Here is a 24,822-nt window from a genome sequence, read left to right as displayed (position 1 = left end):
GTGGCAGGTGCGGGTGGTGAGGGGGTTCATGTGCCCGGGGGGGGGGGGGGGGGCTTGATTTACCGAGGGGGCAACGGCGGGCTGGCGGCAGGAGGGTCGTCGGCAGAGGGGGGTGCAAAGTTGGTGGTGATGGCGGCGGCGGAGGAGGGGGTTGGCAGCTTTCGTTGAGTGCTGGTGGGTTGGCTGGAGGGGTGAGAGGGGTGCTGTGAGTGGTTGAGTGACGTATTGTGTGGGGGGGTTGGGCTGAGTGCAGCTGTGAGGTTACGAACACTACAGGGCTTCACTTGGACGGAGGCAGCTTCAGAACGTTGAAGTTGCGAATTATGTGTGGGTGGGGCGGGGCTGAGGGGGGGTCTATGACTGGTACTTTGAGCCTACGAACACTACAGGGCTTCATGGGTTCATCGCTTCAGGGCTTCACTGCCACGGAGTGAGCTTCAAAACGTTGGAGGTGGGAATTATTTATATAGATTATGGAAAAGGTAGACTTTACAAAGTTAGTTAAATAGTCCAGTACTTATTTATTTCATTTATTTATATTACAAATGGACCATTTTCCCACTTTAGGGGGGAAGTTATCAATGTTTGTACTGTCAAGATGTGTTATTTTACTGGGTTTTTTAAATTGAAATTTCAAAAATAGTACAAACAAGGTACCAGAAATATAATAGTCCACATTACAGAAGAATAGTGCAGACATTAACAAAAATAACTTTAGAAAGAAAATAATCTTAATCATCAATTACCTGACTATATCTTTAGGCGATCTTAATTACAATAACCACTTTTAGTTGAATATTTAGCTTCCTCAATCTATCAAGACCCTCTCTAGCAGATGTGCTTCAAAGAACACATATTGAGCTTCAGAAAGAGAAATTAAACAATTAGAAGGAAACAATCTGCCTAACAAGGAAAAACCTTTCTCCCAGAGCCAAAACTACTACTACTACTACTACTACTATTTAGCATTTCTATAGCGCTACAAGGCGTACGCAGTGCTGCACAAACATAGAAGAAAGACAGTCCCTGCTCAAAGAGCTTACAATCTAATAGACAAAAAATAAAGTAAGCAAATCAAATCAATTAATGTGTACAGGAAGGAGGAGAGGAGGGTAGGTGGAGGCGAGTGGTTACAAGTGGTTACAAGTCAAAAGCAATGTTAAAGAGGTAGGCTTTCAGTCTAGATTTAAAGGTGGCCAAGGATGGGGCAAGACGTAGGGGCTCAGGAAGTTTATTCCAGGCGTAGGGTGCAGCGAGACAGAAGGCGCGAAGTCTGGAGTTGGCAGTAGTGGAGAAGGGAACAGATAAGAAGGATTTAGCCATGGAGCGGAGTGCACGGGAAGGGGTGTAGGGAAGGACGAGTGTGGAGAGATACTGGGGAGCAGCAGAGTGAGTACATTTATAGGTTAGTAGAAGAAGTTTGAACAGGATGCGAAAACGGATAGGGAGCCAGTGAAGCGACTTGAGGAGAGGGGTAGTATGAGTAAAGCGACCCTGGCGGAAGACGAGACAGGCAGCAGAGTTTTGAACCGATTGGAGAGGGGAGAGGTGACTAAGTGGGAGGCCAGCAAGAAGCAGATTGCAGTAGTCTAAACGAGAGGTGACAAGGGTGTGGATGAGGGTTTTGGTAGAGTGCTCGGAAAGAAAGGGGTGGTTTTTACGGATGTTGTAAAGAAAGAAACGACAGGTCTTGGCGATCTGCTGGATATGAGCAGAGAAGGAGAGAGAAGAGTCAAAGATGACTCCAAGGTTTCGAGCTGAGGAGACAGGGAGAATGAGAGAGCCATCAACAGAAATAGAAAACGGGGGGGGGGGGGGGGGGGGGGGAGTGGGGAGGTGGGTTTGGGAGGAAAAATGAGAAGCTCAGTTTTGGTCATGTTTAATTTCAGGTGGCGTTGAGACATCCAGACAGCAATGTCAGACAAGCACGCTGAAACTTTGGTTTGGATGCAAGGTGAGATATCAGGGGTAGAAAGGTAGATTTGGAAGTCATCAGCATAGAGATGGTAGGAAAAGCCATGGGATGAGATTAATGAACCAAGGGAAGAAGTGTAGATAGAAAAGAGGAGGGGACCAAGAACAGAACCCTGAGGTACGCCGACAGGCAGAGGGATAGAAGTAGAAGAGGATCCACCAGAGTGAACACTGAAGGTGCGGAGGGAGAGGTAGGAAGAGAACCAGGAAAGGACAGAGCCCTGGAATCCAAGTGAGGACAGGGTATCGAGGAGTATGCTGTGATCGACAGTGTCAAAAGCAGCAGAAAGATCAAGAAGAATGAGGATGGGATAGAGACCTCTGGATTTAGCCAGTAATAGGTCATTGGAGACTTTAGTAAGCGCAGTTTCGGTTGAGTGGAGAGGGCGAAAACCAGATTGTAGTGGGTCAAGAATAGCATGTGAGGAGAGAAAATCAAGGCAGCGGTGGTGAACAGCACGCTCAAGTAATTTGGAGAGAAAAGGGAGGAGGGAGATGTGTCGGTAATTAGAGGGACAAGTAGGGTCGAGTGAAGGCTTCTTAAGGAGAGGTGTCACCACAGCATGTTTAAAGGCAGTAGAGACAGTTGCAGTGGAAAGTGAGAGGTTGAGAATGTGACAGATTAAAGGAATAAGAGCAGGTGAGATGGCATTAAGAAGGTGGGTGGGAATGGGATCAGAGGAACAGCAGTTTCTTCTAGATTTAAACTGAAGAAACTGCTTAGGCCTAATCTGAGTGGCTCTAGAGACATCAGGAAATATCTGAAGCTTACCAGCACAAAAAAAAGGAAATCCTTCTTCCTAAAATAAGTTTTCAAAGCCATAAATTTGTCTATATCCAAAGCAAAAGAAACCAGCAGGGTGGTGCGTTGCGTAATATCATTATGCGAAATTTAAAAAAAGGCAGACAAATTCTCCATCATATTAGACTGAGATAACATAACATCATACTCTCCATCCTGCTGAGGCTTCAATGCTTTATTTGACAAATAAAAGCAATTAGAACTGTTGTTATTTTACTGTTAACCTCAGTTATTAGTAACTAGATCTCACTGCATAAAATGGAACCTATGCTAAAATAGCAAGAGTTAGTGTTAAAAACAAACCTTAACAGTCCACATTGATAATTGCACCCCCCTCCAATAGCACAGTGTTCCTATTGCTAATATACAGTACCTTGTTCTTCAACTGGAACTCAAGATGACTTAACGTCATATTTTGATTACTTTGGCCAGAATTCCATCTGCAAATCAATTTAGACAAAAACAAAAAAGAAACAAATATAACTTTACTGAACAATGCAGAAAAAAAACACAGTTTACCAAGTACTTAGTTATACTACATAGCGAATGCTACATACCTGTAGAAGGTATTCTCCGAGGACAGCAGGCTGATTGTTCTCACTGATGGGGTGACGTCCACGGCAGCCCCTCCAATCGGAAACTTCACTAGCAAAGGCCTTTGCTAGTCCTCGCGCGCCCATGCGCACCGCGCATGCGCGGCCGTCTTCCCGCCCGAACCGGCTCGTGTTCGTCAGTCCCGTATGTAGCAAGACAAAGACAAGGGAAGACACAACTCCAAAGGGGAGGCGGGCGGGTTTGTGAGAACAATCAGCCTGCTGTCCTCGGAGAATACCTTCTACAGGTATGTAGCATTCGCTTTCTCCGAGGACAAGCAGGCTGCTTGTTCTCACTGATGGGGTATCCCTAGCCCCCAGGCTCACTCAAAACAACAACCGTGGTCAATTGGTCCTCGCAACGGCGAGGACATAACTGAGATTGACCTAAAAAATTTACCAACTAACTGAGAGTGCAGCCTGGAACAGAACAAACAGGGCCCTCGGGGGTGGAGTTGGATCCTAAAGCCCAAACAGGTTCTGAAGAACTGACTGCCCGAACCGACTGTCGCGTCGGGTATCCTGCTGCAGGCAGTAATGAGATGTGAATGTGTGGACAGATGACCACGTCGCAGCTTTGCAAATTTCTTCAATAGAGGCTGACTTCAAGTGGGCTACCGACGCTGCCATGGCTCTAACATTATGAGCCCATGACCCTCAAGAGCCAGCCCAGCCTGTGCGTAAGTGAAGGAAATGCAATCTGCTAGCCAATTGGATATGGTGCATTTCCCCACAGCCACTCCCCTCCTATTGGGATCAAAAGAAACAAACAATTGGGCGGACTGTCTGTTGGGCTGTGTCCGCTCCAGGTAGAAGGCCAATGCTCTCTTGCAGTCCAATGTGTGCAGCTGACGTTCAGCAGGGCAGGAATGAGGACGGGGAAAGAATGTTGGCAAGACAATTGACTGGTTCAGATGGAACTCCGACACGACCTTTGGCAAGAACTTAGGGTGAGTGCGGAGGACTACTCTGTTATGATGAAATTTGGTGTAAGGGGCCTGGGCTACCAGGGCCTGAAGCTCACTGACTCTACGAGCTGAAGTAACTGCCACCAAGAAAATGACCTTCCAGGTCAAGTACTTCAGATGGCAGTAATTCAGTGGCTCAAAAGGAGGTTTCATCAGCTGGGTGAGAACGACATTGAGATCCCATGACACTGTAGGAGGCTTGACAGGGGGCTTTGACAAAAGCAAACCTCTCATGAAGCGAACAACTAAAGGCTTACCTTCCACACGGTAATGGTATGCACTGATTGCACTAAGGTGAACCCTTACAGAGTTGGTCTTGAGACCAGACTCAGACAAGTGCAGAAGGTATTCAAGCAGGGTCTGTGTAGGACAAGAGCGAGGATCTAGGGCCTTGCTGTCACACCAGACGGCAAACCTCCTCCACAGAAAGAAGTAACTCCTCTTGGTGGAATCTTTCCTGGAAGCAAGCAAGATAAGGGAGACACCCTCTGACAGACCCAAAGAGGCAAAGTCTACGCTCTCAACATCCAGGCCGTGAGAGCCAGGGACCGGAGGTTGGGATGCAGAAGCGCCCCTTCGTCCTGCGTGATGAGGGTCGGAAAACACTCCAATCTCCACGGTTCTTCGGAGGACAACTCCAGAAGAAGAGGGAACCAGATCTGACGCGGCCAAAAAGGAGCAATCAGAATCATGGTGCCTCGGTCTTGCTTGAGTTTCAACAAAGTCTTCCCCACCAGAGGAATGGGAGGATAAGCATACAGCAGACCCTCCCCCCAGTCCAGGAGGAAGGCATCCGATGCCAGTCTGCCGTGGGCCTGAAGCCTGGAACAGAACTGAGGGACTTTGTGGTTGGCTCGAGATGCGAAGAGATCTACCAAGGGGGTGCCCCACACCTGAAAGATCTGTCGCACTACACGGGAATTGAGCGACCACTCGTGAGGTTGCATAATCCTGCTCAACCTGTCGGCCAGACTGTTGTTTACGCCTGCCAGATATGTGGCTTGGAGCACCATGCCGTGACGGCGAGCCCAGAGCCACATGCTGACGGCTTCCTGACACAGGGGGCGAGATCCGGTGCCCCCTGCTTGTTGACGTAGTACATGGCAACCTGGTTGTCTGTCTGAATTTGGATAATTTGGTGGGACAGCCGATCTCTGAAAGCCTTCAGAGCGTTCCAGACCGCTCGTAACTCCAGAAGATTGATCTGCAGATCGCGTTCCTGGAGGGACCAGCTTCCTTGGGTGTGAAGCCCCTCAACATGAGCTCCCCACCCCAGGAGAGACGCATCCGTGGTCAGCACTTTTTGTGGCTGAGGAATTTGGAAGGGACGTCCCAGAGTCAGATTGAACCAAATCGTCCACCAATACAGGGATTCGAGAAAACTCGTGGACAGGTTGATTACGTCTTCTAGATCCCCAGCAGCCTGAAACCACTGGGAAGCTAGGGTCCATTGAGCAGATCTCATGTGAAGGCGGGCCATGGGAGTCACATGAACTGTGGAGGCCATGTGGCCCAGCAATCTCAACATCTGCCGAGCTGTGATCTGCTGGGACGCTCGCACCCGCGAGACGAGGGACAACAAGTTGTTGGCTCTCGTCTCTGGGAGATAGGCGCGAGCCGTCCGAGAATCCAGCAGAGCTCCTATGAATTCGAGTCTCTGCACTGGGAGAAGATGGGACTTTGGATAATTTATCACAAACCCCAGTAGCTCCAGGAGGCGAATAGTCATCTGCATGGACTGCAGGGCTCCTGCCTCGGATGTGTTCTTCACCAGCCAATCGTCGAGATATGGGAACACGTGCACCCCCAGCCTGCGAAGTGCCTCTGCTACTACAGCCAAGCACTTTGTGAACACCCTGGGTGCAGAGGCGAGCCCAAAGGGTAGCACACAGTACTGGAAGTGACGTGTGCCCAGCTGAAATCGCAGATACTGTCTGTGAGCTGGCAGTATCGGGATGTGTGTGTAGGCATCCTTCAGGTCCAGAGAGCATAGCCAATCGTTTTCCTGAATCATGGGAAGAAGGGTGCCCAGGGAAAGCATCCTGAACTTTTCTTTGACCAGATATTTGTTCAGGGCCCTTAGGTCTAGGATGGGACGCATCCCCCGTTTTCTTTTCCACAAGGAAGTACCTGGAATAGAATCCCAGCCCTTCTTGCCCGGATGGCACGGGCTCGACCGCATTGGCGCTGAGAAGGGCAGAGAGTTCCTCTGCAGGTACCTGCTTGTGCTGGAAGCTGTAAGACTGAGCTCCCGGTGGACAATTTGGAGGTTTTGAGGCCAAATTGAGGTTGTATCCTTGCCGGACTATTTGGAGAACCCACTGATCGGAGGTTATGAGAGGCCACCTTTGGTGAAAAGCTTTCAACCTCCCTCCGACTGGCAGGTCGCCCGGCACTGACACTTGGATGGCGGCTATGCTCTGCTGGAGCCAGTCAAAAGCTCGTCCCATGCTTTTGCTGGGGAGCCGAGGGGCCTTGCTGAGGCGCACGCTGCTGACGAGAGCGAGCGCACTGGGGCTTAGCCTGGGCCGCAGGCTGTCGAGAAGGAGGATTGTACCTACGCTTGCCAGAAGAGTAGGGAACAGTCTTCCTTCCCCCCAAAAATCTTCTACCTATAGAGGTAGAGGCTGAAGGCTGCCGGCGGGAGAACTTGTCGAATGCGGTGTCCCGCTGGTGGAGCTGCTCTACCACCTGTTCGACTTTCTCTCCAAAAATATTATCCGCACGGCAAGGCGAGTCCGCAATCCGCTGCTGGATTCTATTCTCTAGGTCGGAGGCACGCAGCCATGAGAGCCTGCGCATCACCACACCTTGAGCAGCGGCCCTGGACGCAACATCAAAGGTGTCATACACCCCTCTGGCCAGGAATTTTCTGCACGCCTTCAGCTGCCTGACCACCTCCTGAAAAGGCTTGGCTTGCTCAGGGGGGAGCGCATCAACCAAGCCCGCCAACTGCCGCACATTGTTCCGCATGTGTATGCTCGTGTAGAACTGGTAGGACTGAATTTTGGCCACGAGCATAGAGGAATGGTAGGCCTTCCTCCCAAAGGAGTCTAAGGTTCTAGAGTCTTTGCCCGGGGGCGCCGAAGCATGCTCCCTAGAACTCTTAGCCTTCTTTAGGGCCAAATCCACAACTCCAGAGTCATGAGGCAACTGGGTGCGCATCAGCTCTGGGTCCCCATGGATCCGGTACTGGGACTCGATCTTCTTGGGAATGTGGGGATTAGTTAGAGGTTTTGTCCAGTTCGCAAGCAATGTCTTTTTTAGGACATGGTGCAAGGGAACAGTGGACGCTTCCTTAGGTGGAGAAGGATAGTCCAGGAGCTCAAACATTTCAGCCCTGGGCTCGTCCTCCACAACCACCGGGAAGGGGATGGCCGTAGACATCTCCCGGACAAAGGAAGCAAAAGACAGACTCTCGGGAGGAGAAAGCTGTCTCTCAGGAGAGGGAGTGGGATCGGAAGGAAGACCTTCAGACTCCTCGTCAGAGAAATATCTGGGGTCTTCTTCCTCTTCCCACGAGGCCTCACCCTCGGTGTCAGACACAAGTTCACGGACCTGTGTCTGCAACCTCGCCCGACTCGACTCTGTGGAGCCACGTCCACGATGGGGGCGTCGAGAGGTAGACTCCCTCGCCCGCATCGGCGAAGCTCCCTCCGCCGACGTAGTCGGGGAGCCTTCCTGGGAGGCGACGGCAGCCGGTACCGCACGCGGCACCGACGCCGGAGACCTCACCTCGGGCGATGGACCAGCCGGCGCCACGCTCGACGGTACCGGTGGCGCAAGCACCGCCGGTACCGGAAGGTTAGGGTGCAACAGCTCTCCCAGAATCTCTGGGAGAACGGCCCGGAGGCTCTCATTCAGAGCGGCTGCAGAGAAAGGCATGGAGGTCGATGCAGGCGTCGACGTCAGAACCTGTTCCGGGCGTGGAGGCTGTTCCGGGCTGTCCAGAGTGGAGCGCATCGACACCTCCTGAACAGAGGGTGAGCGGTCCTCTCGGTGCCGATGCCTGCTGGGTGCCGACTCCCTCGGCGACCCAGAGCTCTCGGTGCCGACACGGGAAGGAGACCGATGATGCTTCTTCGACTTCTTGGAACGAAGCATGTCACCGGAGCTTCCCGGCACCGACGAGGAGGACGTAGAATCCAGCCATCGCTTCCTCGGGGTCGAGGCCGAAGGAGGTCGGTCAGGGGAATGGACAGCCCTCACCTGCACTCCAGACGAAGCACCACCGTCCGACGACATCAGCCGACGAGGTCCCGGTACCACCGACGTCGATGCAGCTGTCCGATGTCTCAGCGCCGATGCAGAGGGCCAATGCCTCGATGCACTCGATGCACTGGCGGCCGAGGATGAAGCTCTGGACGCTGAAGACGTCGATGCACTCGATACCCCCGGTGCCGATGCCGATGCCGACGAAGAGCCCGAGAACAAAACGTTCCACTGGGCCAATCTCGCTACCTGAGTCCGCTTTTGCAAAAGGGAACACAGACTACAGGCCTGCGGGCGGTGCCCAGCCCCCAAGCACTGAAGACACGACGCGTGCCTGTCAGTGAGCGAGATGACCCGGGCGCACTGGGTGCACTTCTTGAAGCCGCTGGGAGACTTCGATGTCATGGGCGGAAAAATCACGCCGGCGAGATCAAAAGTCGAAATGGCGGAAAAGGCACCGAAAAAACAAGGGGAAGAAAACTTCGACCCGAGGCCTAAAAGCGGCCTACCCCGACGACGAAAGAAAACTTACCGGGGCGAAAAAGCTGAAAATAGCGGAGGGAAAAAAGACCAAAGAGTCTTTTTCCACACAGAATGTTTTTTTTTTTTTTTTTTTTTTTTTTGTGAAACTACACGACGAACGCGCGAGGTCGACTTTGCGGGGCCCGACACGGCAAAAACACGACCGTACCGAGCGCGGACAAAAGAAGACTGACGAACACGAGCCGGTTCGGGCGGGAAGACGGCCGCGCATGCGCGGTGCTCATGGGCGCGCGAGGACTAGCAAAGGCCTTTGCTAGTGAAGTTTCCGATTGGAGGGGCTGCCGTGGACGTCACCCCATCAGTGAGAACAAGCAGCCTGCTTGTCCTCGGAGAAATATAAATATCCATCAGTTTTTCCAATATATTTAAGATTTTTTTCAGTTACACCCATATAAGCATATTTTGTTCACAATGTTGCAATAAACACAGAAGGCTGTATTCAGCAGAATGCCAAAAGCATAAAGACAAGTTATAAAGGCATCTTTACATATTTATACAGTAGCTTATATAAATAAATTGGCCCACTGAATATTCACTCCTAATTTTACACAGATAAATTATCCATGTAAAGTTAGGACTATTTATGTGGTCCATATCCTAGCCCTTCTCCCCAAGTCTCTCCCTCCCAATTTCTGCTCAGCACCACCCAGGCTCTCCTAGGAGTGAATGAGTAGCGTAGTGGTTAGGCCAGTATTCAATTCCCACTACAGCTCTTTGTGACTCTGAGCAAGTCACTTAACCCTCCATTGCCCCCAGGTACAAATAAGTACCTGTATATTTGAATTTTGCTCACACCTTTTTCAGTAGCTCAAGGTGAGTTACATTCAGGTACACTGGGTATTTCCTTGTCCCTGGAGGGCTCACAATCAAAGTTTGTACCTGAGGCAATGGAATGTTAAGTGACTTGCCCAAGGTCACAAACAGCAGCAGTGGGATTTGAACCAGCCACCTCTGTATGTTAAGACCAGTGCTCGAACCACTAGGCCACTCCTCCATGTAAACTGCTTTGAATGTAATTACAAAATCCACTGAATGGTGGTATATCAAGTCCCATTCCCTTTCCCTCCCCATGATTCTCTCACATCCTCACTAGTCTCTCTATCCCTTTTCACCACTTCATCTCCTCCCTTAGTTCCTCCTTTCAAGCTTCTCCTCACTAATCTCTCTCCACTCTCTACCCTCCTGGTCTCTTCCCCACACAAGCTGCTAACTCATCAATATTTCTGTCTCTCAGCCCCTCCCCCCCCAGCAATTTTTCTGTCCAATCTCACATCACCAGACTCTTCAATCCTCTTCTGCCTAGTTATTCTCCACCAGTGTCTCATCCTTTCAGCCTCTTCAGCAGTCAACTTTGTATACAGAGGCTTGCAAGTGAATTTCTAAAGAGTAACTCCTGTAAAGATTTCTTTTGAAAATTCTAGGTTGAGTGACAGTGCAAGTAGTTTAGTACCCAGAATTCCCCAACATTTCGTGATCTGAGCAAAGGTTTGCAGCGAGAGCACCCTCGCTCCCAGGTCCAGCTTGGTCCGACTGAGGAAATCAGCCTGCACATTCAAAGCCCCTGCAATGTGCGCCGCTGAGAGGAGGTACAGGAGAGATGCCTCCTTCGCAAGTGGTGCACCCTTTGTGCCCCCCTGCCTGTTGACATATGCTACTACCATCTCATTGTCCAAGAGGATGCGCACCAGTCAACCCCTTTTTGGGCACCACGAAGTAAATGGAGTAATTGCCCAGGCCTAACTCCGACAACAGCACATCATTACCTTGGGCACTGAACAGTGGGGTGTCACAGGGATCCATACTGTCTCCCATTTTATTTAATATCTACCTCAAGCCTCTGGCTGAGCTGCTTCACTCAATTGGCACAAAATTCTATATCAATGCTGATGATGTGCAATTACTACATAAGTACATAAGTATTGCCATACTGGGACAGACCGAAGATCCATTAAGCCCAGCATCCTGTTTCCAACAGTGGCCAATCCAGGTCACAAATACCTGGCAAGATCCCAAAAAAGTACAAAACATTTTATACTGCATATCCCAGAAATAGTGGATTTTCCCCAAGTCCATTTAATAATGGTCTATGGACTTTTCCTTTAGGAAGCCGTCCAAACCTTTTTAAACTCCTCTAAGCTAACCACCTTTACCACATTCTCTGGCAACCAATTCCAGAGATTAATTACATGAAAATAGCTGACTGGTGAATTTTTGAAGAGTAACATAACAGTGTAACATCTGCACTAAAACACCTATGTTCACAATAGAAAGAATACCAAGACCTGATAAATTCCGTATTTTATCACAGAACTCCCTCAGGGAATTTAGAGGTAGGTATTCAAAGGGCTGGAAGCAGGTCGAAGAAGCTCCTGCCCTCTTAAACCTCAGTGGCACTTAACTGGGCACTGCTGCTGAATATCCCCTCTGACCACCATTGCACTATCCATTTAGTGCGAATGCGGTCCATGGGCGGAGACAGGGCAGATCTGGAAGATATACAGGCTTTGGTGATATTTGGTGCTGAAGCCTGTATACCTAACTGGGCAGGTAGGACCACAAAAAAAGCAGTCCTAGCTTTGCGCAATTAGGTATATGTATACTGGTAATGAACACTGGCTAGTATCCACATAACTTCCGGGTTGAAGGACCTGGGTATTCAGTGCCAGTAACTGGACTGGCCAATGTAAATTGAATATCACCAGCTACTACTACTACTACTTAATATTTCTAGAGCGCTACTAGGGTTACGCAGCGCTGTACAAATTAACAAATAAGGACAGTCCCTGCTCAGAAGAGCTTACAATCTAAAGGACGAAATATCAAGTTGGAGTAGTTAAGATTTCCTGAGGTGTAGGATTAGGTGCCGAAGGCGACATTGAAGAGGTGGGCTTTGAGCAAAGATTTGAAGATGGGTAGAGAGGGGGCCTGGCGTATGGGCTCAGGGAGTTTGTTCCAAGCATGGGGTGAAGCGAGGCAGAAAGGGCGAAGCCTAGAGTTGGCGGTGGTGGAGAAGGGTACTGAAAGGAGGGATTTGTCTAGAGAGCGGAGGTTACGGGTGGGGACATAAGGGGAGATGAGAGTAGAGAGGTAAGGAGGGGCTGCACATCGACTGCATTTGTAGGTGAGTAGGAGAAGCTTGAACTGTATGCGGTATCTGATCGGAAGCCAGTGAAGTGACTTGAGGAGAGGGGTGATATATCGGTTGAGGCGGAAGATAAGACGTGCGGCCGAGTTCTGGATGGACTGAAGGGGGGATAGATGGCTAAGTAGGAGGCCGCTGAGGAGTAGGCTGCAGTAGTCAAGGCGAGAGGTAATGAGAGAGTGGATGAGAGTTCGAGTGGTGTGCTCGGAGAGGAGGGGGTGAATTTTGCTAATGTTATAGAGGAAGAAGCGACAGGTCTTGACTGTCTGCTGGATATGCGCAGAGAAGGAGAGGGAGGAGTCGAAGATGACACCAAGTTGCGGGCAGATGAGACGGGGACGATGAGGGTGTTATCAATTGAGATAGAGAGTGAAGGGAGAGGAGAAGTGGGTTTGGGTGGGAACACGATAAGTTCCGTCTTGGCCATGTTTAGTTTCAGGTGACGGTTGGACATCCAGGCAGCAATGTCGGATAAGCAGGCCAGTTCTTTGGCCTGGGTTTCCGCAGTGATTTCTGGTGTGGAGAGATAAAGCTGGGTTTCGTCAGCATAAAGATGATAGTGGAAACCATGAGAAGAAATTAGGGAGCCTAAGGAAGAGGTTTAGATTGAAAAAAGAAGGGGCCCAAGGACAGATCCCTGGGGAACTCCAACAGAGAGCGGGATAGGGGAGGAGGATGAACCATGAGAGTGTACTCTGAAGGTACGATGGGAGAGATAAGAGGAGAACCAGGAGAGGACAGAGCCCTGGAACCCAAAGGAGGACAGTGTGTCAAGAAGTAGGTTGTGATTGACCGTGTCAAAAGCGGCGGATAGGTCGAGGAGGATGAGGATTGAATAGTGACCTTTAGATTTGGCGAGGAACGGGTCATTGCAGACTTTAGATAGTGCTGTTTCTGTCGAGTGTAGGGGGCGAAAGCCGGATTGAAGCGGATCGAGGATGGCATGAGAGGAGAGGAAATCAATGCAGCGGCTGTGAATGGCGCGTTCAAGTATCTTGGAGAGGAAGGGTAGGAGGGAAATGGGGCGGTAGTTGGAGGGACAGGTAGGGTCAAGTGATGGTTTTTTGAGGAGTGGTGTGACCACGGCATGCTTGAAGGTGTCTGGAACAGTTGCAGTGGAGAGAGAGAGGTTGAGGATATGACAGATGGTGGGGGTGATAGTAGGAGTGATGGTGTTAAGTAAGTTGGTGGGGATGGGGTCTGAGGAACAGGTGGTGGATTTCGAGGAGGAGAGGAGATGGGCGGTTTCCTCTTCGGTGATAGCAGGAAAAGAGGAGAAGGAGGCCTGGGTAGGTTGGTTGAGAGAGTGGGTTATAGGATGAAGAGGAGGAGAAGGTTTAGTGGTGAATTCAAGGTTGATCTTCTGGACCTTGTCACGGAAGTAGTCGGCCAGAGATAGCGGAGAGAGTGAGGGGGAGTGGGAGCGGAGGGCACTTTGAAGAGGGAATTGAGGGTGGCGAAGAGACGACGAGGGTTAGAGCTGAGGAAATTAGTCAATTGGGTGTAATAGTCCTGTTTAGCGAGGAATAGGGAGGATTGGAAGGAGGATAGCATGAATTTGAAGTGAATGAAGTCAGTATGGGCGCGAGATTTCCTCCAGAGGCGTTCAGCCAAACGGGCGCAGGAGCGAAGGTATCAGGTGCATGGGGTCAGCCAGGGCTGATGATTGGTACGCCTTGTGGGACGGGAGATGGACGGTGCAAGGGTGTCAAGAGCAGAGGAGAGAGTGGCATTGTAAGTGGAGACAGCTTTGTCAACAGATTTGGGGGACAAGATGGAAGGGAGGAGATCAGAGATACAAGAGGATAAGGTGGGGGGGTCAACAGCCTGGAGATTTCTGGACGTAGTAGTTAGTGTGGAGCGAGATTGAGGGGGAGGGTGCTGAAATGTGAATGTGATTAGGTGATGGTCAGAAAGAGGAAGAGCTGAAACACAGAAATTGGAGGGACAGCAAGTAGAAGAGAGGACGAGATCAAGACAGTGGCCAGATTTATGAGTAGGGGTGGTGGGGCTCAGTTGGAGGTTGAAGGAGGAGGTAAGAGTGAGGAACTGAGAAACATATGAGTCGGATGGGTTATCAGTGTGAATGTTGAAGTTACCAAGAATGAGGGATGGGGATGAGGGCTCGAGAAAAACGGTGAGCCAGGCATCGAAGTCGGTAAGGAAGGAAGGGAGGGATTTATCGGGGGGGCGGTAAATGACTGCAACTCTGAGTGGCAGTGGGTGGAATAGATGGATGGAGTGAACTTCAAAGGATGAGAAGCAGTGAGACTGAGGTAGGGGGAGAGATTGAAAACTGCAGGAGGGCGAAAGTAGTAGCCCGACGCCGCCACCGCGGCCAGCTGGGCGGGGCGAATGGGAGAAAAGATAGCCTCCGTGGCATAGGGCTGCGATTGAGGCAGAGTTGTCAGGGGTGAGCCAGGTTTCAGTTAGGGCGAGCAGTTGAAGGGAATGGGAGATGAAGAGATCGTGGGTGAAGGGAAGTTTGTTGCAGATCGAGTGGGCGTTCCACAGGGCACACGAGAAGGGGAGGGAGGAGGGGGATAGAGATGAGATTGGAGCTATCGCGGGAACGTTTGCATAGATGAGATGAGGGCGAGGACAGGTGTGGGGGACCTGGGTTGGGATTGATGTCTCCCGCGGATAGCAGGAGAAGGAGCAAGAGAGTGCGGAGAAGGGTGGGAGAGGAAGGTCTACGAAGGCGACGAAGACGGGATGCGCTTAGGAAGAAAGGGGAAGGGTTCATGGCAGGAAGGAGGTGTTGAAGGTTGAGAGCTAGGAAGGAGGAGGAAGACAGTAGGGATGGTGAGGTGGTGGGGGACAGGGGTAGGTAGGGTATTGCAGTAGCGAGGAGGACGGAAGAGGACAGGGATGGGTAGTGAGATCGTGTGGTAGATGGCGGTTGGAGGGGGAAAAGATTGGGGAGGGACAGGGCAAGGAATAGGATGTGGATGGGGGCCATGAGTAGTGACTGAGGTGTTCACAGGGCAGGTAGGTGGGCTGGGAGACAGGCGGGTGGTGAGGGTGATCAGTCGGGGAGGGGAGTGATGAGCTGGTAGGAAGATGGGCTGGGAGGCGGACAGGTTTCGGGGTGGGTGGTAGTCTGTCAGGTGAGTGGCTAGTAGGCAGGTTGAGTGGCAGGAGCAGGTGGATTGGGTATCAGGCAGGCAGGAGCAGGTGAGTGCGGTGGAGAGCAGGTGAGTGCAGTGGAGAGCACGGCAGTAGTGCTGGAACAAGCTGGAATGGTTTGAGGCAGGAGCTGGCGGACTAGACAAGCTGAAGCAGACAGACTGGAATAGGCTAGAACAATCTAGAACAAGCTGATGCAGACGGGCTGGAACAGGCTGAATCAGGCAGTCTGGAGCAGGCTGAATCAGGCAGTCTGGAGCAAGCTGACTGGAGCAGGAGGTCTGGAGTAAGCAGGGAGGCTGGATCAGGCGGACTGGAACAAGCTGCAGCAGGATGACTGGAGCAAGCAGGGAGAAGCTGGAACAGGCGGGCTGGAACAAGCTGGATCACGCGGACTGTAACAGGTAGGAGCAGATGGACTGGAGCAAGCAGGGAGAGCAGGATCAGGCGGACTGGAGTAAGCAGGAAGAAGCTGGATCAGGTGGACTGGAACAACAGGGAGAAACTGGATTGGGTGGCTGGAAGAGATGGACTGGTCAGGCCGGGTTGGCAGACTGGAACAGGCCAGTGCCAGTGGAACTGCCTCCCCTCGGCCTCTGTCCCTGTCGCCCGGTCACATAGGTCGCCGGATGGACAGGCCGGAACAAGCTGGGGCTGCCTCCTCTCGGCCTCCTCGCAGCTCCTGTCCCGCTCCTGTCGGTCGGTCGCGCAAGTCGCACCCCGACACCACCGCAGGATGGATCCCAGTCCCGTGGTCCGCAGTCCGTGTCCAGGCCATTCCGGCAGGGAGCACGGCTGCAGCGCACAGGACCTCAGGGCACGACCAGTGCGGGCCGCCGGATGGGCGACGGCGATGGGGATAGGCCGCAGCCACGCGGCAGCTGACAACCAGGATCGGCCCCGGGCTGCCCGCTCGCTCACCCGCGTCGGATCAGCAAGCGTGGGAGAGGGTAAGCGAGAAGGGTCAATGGGGAGCCTTGCCCGCACGTCCGTTGTTACTGCACGTCGTGGCCGCACGGCACAGGACTCCCGCCGCGAACCGGCTGGGAGGCAAACCCCGTGGCTGGGAAGAATCCGCGTTCGACCTCCAGCAGTTTCACCGTGTTCTCCGCTCTGTTCCCTTCCAGGTAGGAGTGAGCCGCTGGTGGAAGCTGGGGTCCCAGGCGGGCAGCAACTCGGCCTCACTGCAGGGAGGGCTCGCGACCGGCACCAGCTTCTGCCAACGACTACCTCGGACCAACAGGGCTACCAGAATTGGATCGCGGGAGCACAGCCTCGTGGCGGTCTCCCATTTAGGCCGAGGTGGGTAGGCAGCCGCAATCAGCCTCGGGTTTCGTTCTTCCGTGTTGGAGTTCCGTGAGGCCGTCGCAGTCCAGTGTTCCACTGGTCGGCTCCAAATTGAATCCGGTTGGTTTCGGCCCGGTTAGAGGATTGCCCAGATGGTCTAGGTGGGTTTATTTTCCTCGGGGCTCCAGGAGCTCGTTACTGAGCTCCTTTCCTGTCGGCCATCTTACTAACACGCAGCTAGATATCAATTCAGAAAATGCACCAATAATTCCCTGATGTAGCTCTAGAGCAAAATGCAAAAAAACATAGAAAATTAAGGCAAATCAAGGCCATATGGTCTAGCTAGTCTGCCTATCCATACTGGTGCTACTGGTGTCACTCTCCCCGATATTCAGATGGTGGCGGTCAGCGTTTTTTCAAAACGCTGATCATTGCCAGCTAAATTATCCTCCAATATTAAGTGCTGGGCTACGTTCGGGCACTGGCACTGAATATCAGGGGATAATTTAGGGCAGGCAGGCTGACAGAACTTATGCGGGCCTGGCTGATATTCAGCCAGAGCTGCATAAGAGTTATGCGGCTCCAGCAGAATATTGGGCTGGAGCCCACATAATTTGTTTTTTGCTTTGTTATAAAAAGAGCCCCCAAGCTCCCTCTTACCCCCGACAATGGCCCTCTTTCTTTCCCCCCCCTCTCCCCAACCCACAGCAAGAACCCTAGCCCGGAGGGCCCCGCCCCCCCCCAGCCGTCCAGGTAGGTCCTCCCCCTAGGCCTACCTGTAGCCCTGGTGGTCTGTGGTGGTCATTGGCAGCAGAAGCGTAGGCCCCTTGCAGCTGTTGAAGGAAAATGGCTACCACGGAGTGGCGTACTAAGGGGGGGGGGCGGTGGGGGCAGTCCGCCCCGGGTGCACGCCGCTGGGGGGGGGGGGGGGGGGGGGGTGCCGCGCGTCTGTCGGCAACGCTCGTTCTCTGCTCCCTCTGGCCCCGGAACAGGTTATTTCCTTTAATGGGGCAGAGGAAGCAGGGAACAAGCGTTGTTGACAGACGTGCGCCCCCACCCCCACAGCAGGTAAAGATGCACTGGGGGGGGGGTCGTTTCGCTGGGGGGGGGGGTGTCGTTTCGCTGGGGGGAGCTGCCCCTTTCACGTCCCCTGTCCCGCCCCTTCCACACCCTCACCTCCCCCCTGTCATCTCTCTCCTCCCCCCCTCCCCTCCCCTCCCCTCCCCTTACTCTGCTATCCCTGGTGGTCTAGAGGTACCTCTTCGGGGCAGGAAAGAGCCCCCTCTTTCCTGCCCGGAGCTGCTAGCTGTCCTGCATCCTGTCCTGTGGTGAGGTCAGCTCTCAGCGTTTCAAAATGGCCGCCGAGAGTTGAAGTCTCGCGAGGCTGCTTCAACTCTCGGCGGCCATTTTGAAACTCCGAGAGCCGGACTCACCACAGGACAGGATGCAGCATGCAGAGCAGCTAGCAGCAGCGCTCCGGGCAGGAAAGAGGGGGCTCTTTCCTGCCCCGAAGACGAAGAGGTACCTCTAGACCACCAGGGATAGCAGAGTAAAGGGAGGGGGGATAGTCGCGTTTCGCCAGGGGGGGGGGGTCGCGCTGCACCTGGGGGGCGGGGCGCTGCACCCCGGGGGGGCGGGCGCATCCGCGATCCGCCCTGGGTGTCAGCCCCCCCTTGTAACGCCACTGCTACCACGACCTCTCGAAGCAGCTCGCGGTACTACACAGTACCATGAGCTGCCACGAGAGGTCACAATAGCCTCTTCTTTCAGCAGCCGCAAGGGCCAAGAGTGGGGGGCCTACATTCCTGCCCCCAACAACCACCTCGTCTACAGGTAAGCCAAATGGAGGGACTACCTGGATGGATGGGGGGCATGGGCCTTCTGGGGGCGTTCTTGCGCAGGCTGGAGGAGGGGGAAGAAAAGAGGGCCCCTGCCAGGGGTGGGAGAGAGCTCGTGGGCTGTTTTTTAACAAAAAAAAAAGTTAGGCGGGCCCCAGCCCGATATTCAGTGACAGGACCTGCATAGCTAGGCTGGCCAAAGTTAGGACAGCTTTTGGAGCTGTCCTAAATTTGGCTGCTTAGCTACGTGGGTGCCAGCACTGAATATTACCATAACCAGCAAAACCCCAGACTCTTCCCTAACGCTGCCCCCGTACTGCCCCTGACCTGCCCCTTTTTTTGGCAGCGGTCAGTGGCAATATATTCAGCAGCACTGCCCACTTTAGTACCACTGAATATTGGGGGGGTAGGCGGCAACAAGCGATTTAAGCAGGCAGAAGCCTCTTGTACCTGCTTAAATTGCTTTGAATAACAGCCCCACTGTCTTCAGGTATAGTTTACATTTACTAATTTTTTCCAATTCTGCAGCAGAGTGAAAAAAATTGTTCTTGACCTAAAAAAAATTATGACGTTAATTCTCTGTTCAGCATTTTGATAGAGTAGAATTAAATTATCATAGTGTCTTATTTTATTTCTTCCAAAAGCTGTCAAGGTTGCCTCTGAAGTATTCAGTTATGCAACTGTTAATTGTCTCTACTTGCAGATATTTCATAATTTTACTAATCTTTGACTGTTCAAAAATGAGCAATAGAGATTTTATGATTCTTTACATTTGAAGATAAGAATATTGAATCTCATTTGATATACCCAAATAAAATTGGAACACCAGTCATCAACCTAAAGAATCATATTCTCTTAAAGCAAAATGAATGATAAAAGACTTAGGGTCTCTTTCACCAAACTGCACTAGTGATTCCTGCGTGGCAATGCCAATGAAGCCCTTTCAAAGTGAATGGGTTTTCTCGGCATTACTGTGCCAGAAATCGCTAGAGTGGTTTGGTAAAAGAGGCCCTTAGACTACAAGGAGAAAGTTGCACATTATCATGCGGTCCTACCAAGTGACTACATAGCATAATGCAAAACTCTTACCTTTTTCTTACAGATTCCAGCTGATTTGCATTAATGTTAGGTCTGCTGAATCTTGTCATAAAACCAAGGTATGGAACAGTACCATTACTATTAAGAGGAATCTACACATTAAGAACAGAACAAATTAAATGAGTTGAATAATTGAGTAACAACGTGCATATGTATTAGAACTTTAAAATTTTATTTTTCTATGTAAATATCATTTCTCTATTGCTAACGTGGTCTTACTAACAAATTTCATTGCTTTTCAACATTAAGGGGGAATACCTATTATATGCTGTTTATGTAAAGTCCTGAACAGGTATTGAGAGAGAATCTGCTAGGGGGAAGAAAACTTCACTGGTGAGTATCTTACCTGTTGGAAAATTGTATTCAAACTTAGGAAATGGTAGACTTGTCTTTTTTTAACGTACTATACATTTTTAGGAAAGTCATTTACAGAATAGTGTAACCTTTAATGTCTCTGTTAGGTTTTCATGTAAAAGCTGTTCAGTTTAGTTTTTTTCATTTGCATTTTAGAGTTTATATAACATCAGTTTAGAGCACAGCTAGCAGTTAAAGGAAGCTTCTGTTTAGTGTTTAAGTTCCTCCCTCCCACATCAGCTCCCACTCACCCCAAGGCTGATCTTTAATTTACAGGCTTCATTATAAAGCATATGTGGACAGACTTAAGGATATCAATATACTTTGGAATAAAGGTGAGAGAGGGGAGATATGATAGAAGTGTTTAAATACTTCCATAACATAAATTCCCCTGGCTGCTGCCCCCCCCAAACGCAGGGCTGCCTGGTGCAGCAGCGCTGCAGCCAGGCAGCTCTCGGAAGGTTCCTCTGCTCCTTCTCGCCCTCAGCTGAGCTCCCCGATCGACAGCCCTCCTCTCTTCGTTTCCCCCACCACGCGCGTGTTTAACTCTTACTTTCAGTGGCAGCGAGTGGCGACGGCAGTAAAGAAGAAAGCACTGCGGGCGCGCCTCTAGCTTCTCCCTTCCCTCACAGTGGCCCGCCCTCACGGAAACAGGAAATACATCATCGCAGAAGGCGGACACTGTGTGAGGGAAGGGAGAAGCAAGAGGCACGCCCGCAGTGCTTTCTTATTTACTGCTGTTGCTGCCTCTGAAAATAAAAAGGTTAAACATGCGCGCGTGGTGGGGGGGGAAGGAATGGATATGGGTGGATGGAGGAGAGGGCAGGGGAGAATGGAGAGTTCCTAGACATGGATTGAGGGGAGGGGAGGGCAGGGGAGAGAGGAGAATTGATGAACATGGATGGATGAATGGAGGGGGCAGGGGAGAGAGGACATTTGCTGGATATGGGTGGATGGAGGAGAGGGCAGGGGAGAATGGAGAGTTGCTGGACGGATGGATGGAGGGGAGGGAAGTCAGGAAAGAGATGCACATGGATGGAGGGGAGGAAAGAGAGGAGAAATGCTGGACATGAATGGAGTGGAGGGCAGGGAAGAGAGGAGAAATTTTGGACAAGGATGGAGGGAAGGAAAGACAAAGAAAGGAGATGCACATGGATGGAGGGGAAAGGAGAGAGGAGAAATGCTGGACATTGATGGAGGGGAGGGAAGACAGGAAGTAGATGCACATGGATGGAGGGAAGGGGAGTGAGGAGAAAGCGAATGCTACATACCTGTAGAAGGTATTCTCCGAGGACAGCAGGCTGATTGTTCTCACTGATGGGTGACGTCCACGGCAGCCCCTCCAATCGGAATCTTCACTAGCAAAGTCCTTTGCTAGCCCTCGCGCGCACCGCGCATGCGCGGCCGTCTTCCCGCCCGAAACCGGCTCGAGCTGGCCAGTCTCATATGTAGCAAGACAAAGACAAGGGAAGACACAACTCCAAAGGGGAGGTGGGCGGGTTTGTGAGAACAATCAGCCTGCTGTCCTCGGAGAATACCTTCTACAGGTATGTAGCATTCGCTTTCTCCGAGGACAAGCAGGCTGCTTGTTCTCACTGATGGGGTATCCCTAGCCCCCAGGCTCACTCAAAACAACAACCATGGTCAATTGGGCCTCGCAACGGCGAGGACATAACTGAGATTGACCTAAAAAATTTACCAACTAACTGAGAGTGCAGCCTGGAACAGAACAAACAGGGCCCTCGGGGGGTGGAGTTGGATCCTAAAGCCCAAACAGGTTCTGAAGAACTGACTGCCCGAACCGACTGTCGCGTCGGGTATCCTGCTGCAGGCAGTAATGAGATGTGAATGTGTGGACAGATGACCACGTCGCAGCTTTGCAAATTTCTTCAATGGAGGCTGACTTCAAGTGGGCTACCGACGCAGCCATGGCTCTAACATTATGAGCCGTGACATGACCCTCAAGAGCCAGCCCCGCCCGGGCGTAAGTGAAGGAAATGCAATCTGCTAGCCAATTGGATATGGTGCGTTTCCCCACAGCCACTCCCCTCCTATTGGGATCAAAAGAAACAAACAATTGGGCGGACTGTCTGTTGGGCTGTGTCCGCTCCAGATAGAAGGCCAATGCTCTCTTGCAGTCCAATGTGTGCAGCTGACGTTCAGCAGGGCAGGAATGAGGACGGGGAAAGAATGTTGGCAAGACAATTGACTGGTTCAGATGGAACTCCGACACGACCTTTGGCAAGAACTTAGGGTGAGTGCGGAGGACTACTCTGTTATGATGAAATTTGGTGTAAGGGGCCTGGGCTACCAGGGCCTGAAGCTCACTGACTCTACGAGCTGAAGTAACTGCCACCAAGAAAATGACCTTCCAGGTCAAGTACTTCAGATGGCAGGAGTTCAGTGGCTCAAAAGGAGGTTTCATCAGCTGGGTGAGAACGACATTGAGATCCCATGACACTGTAGGAGGCTTGACAGGGGGCTTTGACAAAAGCAAACCTCTCATGAAGCGAACAACTAAAGGCTGTCCCGAGATCGGCTTACCTTCCACATGGTAATGGTATGCACTGATTGCACTAAGGTGAACCCTTACAGAGTTGGTCTTGAGGCCAGACTCAGACAAGTGCAGAAGGTATTCAAGCAGGGTCTGTGTAGGACAAGAGCGAGGATCTAGGGCCTTGCTGTCACACCAGACGGCAAACCTCCTCCATAGAAAGAAGTAACTCCTCTTGGTGGAATCTTTCCTGGAAGCAAGCAAGATGCGGGAGACACCCTCTGACAGACCCAAAGAGGCAAAGTCTACGCTCTCAACATCCAGGCCGTGAGAGCCAGGGACCGGAGGCCGGGATGCAGAAGAGCCCCTTCGTCCTGCGTGATGAGGGTCGGAAAACACTCCAATCTCCACGGTTCTTCGGAGGATAACTCCAGAAGAAGAAAGAACCAGATCTGACGCGGCCAAAAGGGAGCAATCAGAATCATGGTGCCTCGGTCTTGCTTGAGTTTCAACAAAGTCTTCCCCACCAGAGGAATGGGAGGATAAGCATACAGCAGGCCCTCCCCCCAATGCAGGAGGAAGGCATCCGATGCCAGTCTGCCGTGGGCCTGAAGCCTGGAACAGAACTGAGGGACTTTGTGGTTTGCTCGAGTTGCGAAGAGATCTACCAAGGGGGTGCCCCACGCTTGGAAGATCTGGCGCACCACTCGGGAATTGAGCGACCACTCGTGAGGTTGCATAATCCTGCTCAACCTGTCGGCCAGACTGTTGTTTACGCCTGCCAGATATGTGGCTTGGAGCACCATGCCGTGACGGCGAGCCCAGAGCCACATGCTGACGGCTTCCTGACACAGGGGGCGAGATCCGGTGCCCCCCTGCTTGTTGACGTAGTACATGGCAACCTGGTTGTCTGTCTGAATTTGGATAATTTGGTGGGACAGCCGATCTCTGAAAGCCTTCAGAGCGTTCCAGATCGCTCGCAACTCCAGGAGATTGATCTGTAGATCGCGTTCCTGGAGGGACCAGCTTCCTTGGATGTGAAGCCCATCGACATGAGCTCCCCATCCCAGGAGAGACGCATCCGTGGTCAGCACTTTTGTGGCTGAGGAATTTGGAAAGGACGTCCCAGAGTCAAATTGGAGCAAATCGTCCACCAATACAGGGATTCGAGAAAACTCGTGGACAGGTGGATCACGTCTTCTAGATCCCCAGCAGCCTGAAACCACTGGGAAGCTAGGGTCCATTGAGCAGATCTCATGTGAAGGCGGGCCATGGGAGTCACATGAACTGTGGAGGCCATGTGGCCCAGCAATCTCAACATCTGCCGAGCTGTGATCTGCTGGGACGCTCGCACCCGCGAGACGAGGGACAACAAGTTGTTGGCCCTCGCCTCTGGGAGATAGGCGCGAGCCGTCCGAGAATCCAGCAGAGCTCCTATAAATTCGAGTCTCTGCGCCGGGAGAAGATGGGACTTTGGGTAATTTATCACAAACCCCAGTAGCTCCAGGAGGCGAATAGTCATCTGCATGGACTGCAGGGCTCCTGCCTCGGACGTGTTCTTCACCAGCCAATCGTCGAGATATGGGAACACGTGCACCCCCAGCCTGCGAAGTACTGCTGCTACTACAGCCAAGCACTTTGTGAACACCCTGGGCGCAGAGGCGAGCCCAAAGGGCAGCACACAGTACTGGAAGTGACGTGTGCCCAGCTGAAATCGCAGATACTGTCTGTGAGCTGGCAGTATCGGGATTTGTGTGTGTAGGCATCCTTCAAGTCCAGAGAGCATAGCCAATCGTTTTCCTGAATCATGGGAAGTAGGGTGCCCAGGGAAAGCATCCTGAACTTTTCTTTGACCAGATATTTGTTCAGGGCCCTTAGGTCTAGGATGGGACGCATCCCCCCTGTTTTCTTTTCCACAAGGAAGTACCTGGAATAGAATCCCAGCCCTTCTTGCCCGGATGGCACGGGCTCGACCGCATTGGCGCTGAGAAGGGCGGAGAGTTCCTCTGCAAGTACCTGCTTGTGCTGGAAGCTGTAAGACTGAGCTCCCGGTGGACAATTTGGAGGTTTTGAGGCCAAATTGAGGGTGTATCCTTGCCGGACTATTTGGAGAACCCACTGATCGGAGGTTATGAGAGGCCACCTCTGGTGAAAAGCTTTCAACCTCCCTCCGACTGGCAGGTCGCCCGGCACTGACACTTGGATGGCGGCTATGCTCTGCTGGAGCCAGTCAAAAGCTCGCCCCTTGCTTTTGCTGGGGAGCCGAGGGGCCTTGCTGAGTCGCACGCTGCTGACGAGAGCGAGCGCGCTGGGGCTTAGCCTGGGCCGCAGGCTGTCGAGAAGGAGGATTGTACCTACGCTTGCCAGAAGAGTAGGGAACAGTCTTCC

The 24,822-nt window shown here is 52.0% G+C and overlaps 1 protein-coding gene across 1 annotated transcript in view; it reads right to left on the bottom strand.

Moving 5' to 3' along the window:
* Positions 1–24,822, bottom strand: part of EFCAB6 (EF-hand calcium binding domain 6) — a 1,149,121-nt gene that overhangs the window by 975,041 nt on the left and 149,258 nt on the right. Inside the window, exons 4-5 of the mRNA XM_030215418.1 lie at positions 19,578–19,678; positions 3,150–3,216 (exon numbers count right to left, since the gene is read on the bottom strand). Coding sequence (XP_030071278.1) covers positions 3,150–3,216; positions 19,578–19,678 — 168 coding nt within the window. The remainder of the gene's footprint in view (positions 1–3,149; positions 3,217–19,577; positions 19,679–24,822) is intronic.

This window comes from Microcaecilia unicolor, chromosome 9 (assembly GCF_901765095.1).
Source record: "Microcaecilia unicolor chromosome 9, aMicUni1.1, whole genome shotgun sequence".
Lineage (NCBI taxonomy): Eukaryota > Metazoa > Chordata > Amphibia > Gymnophiona > Siphonopidae > Microcaecilia > Microcaecilia unicolor.
This window is presented reverse-complemented; position numbering and strand designations above follow the sequence as displayed.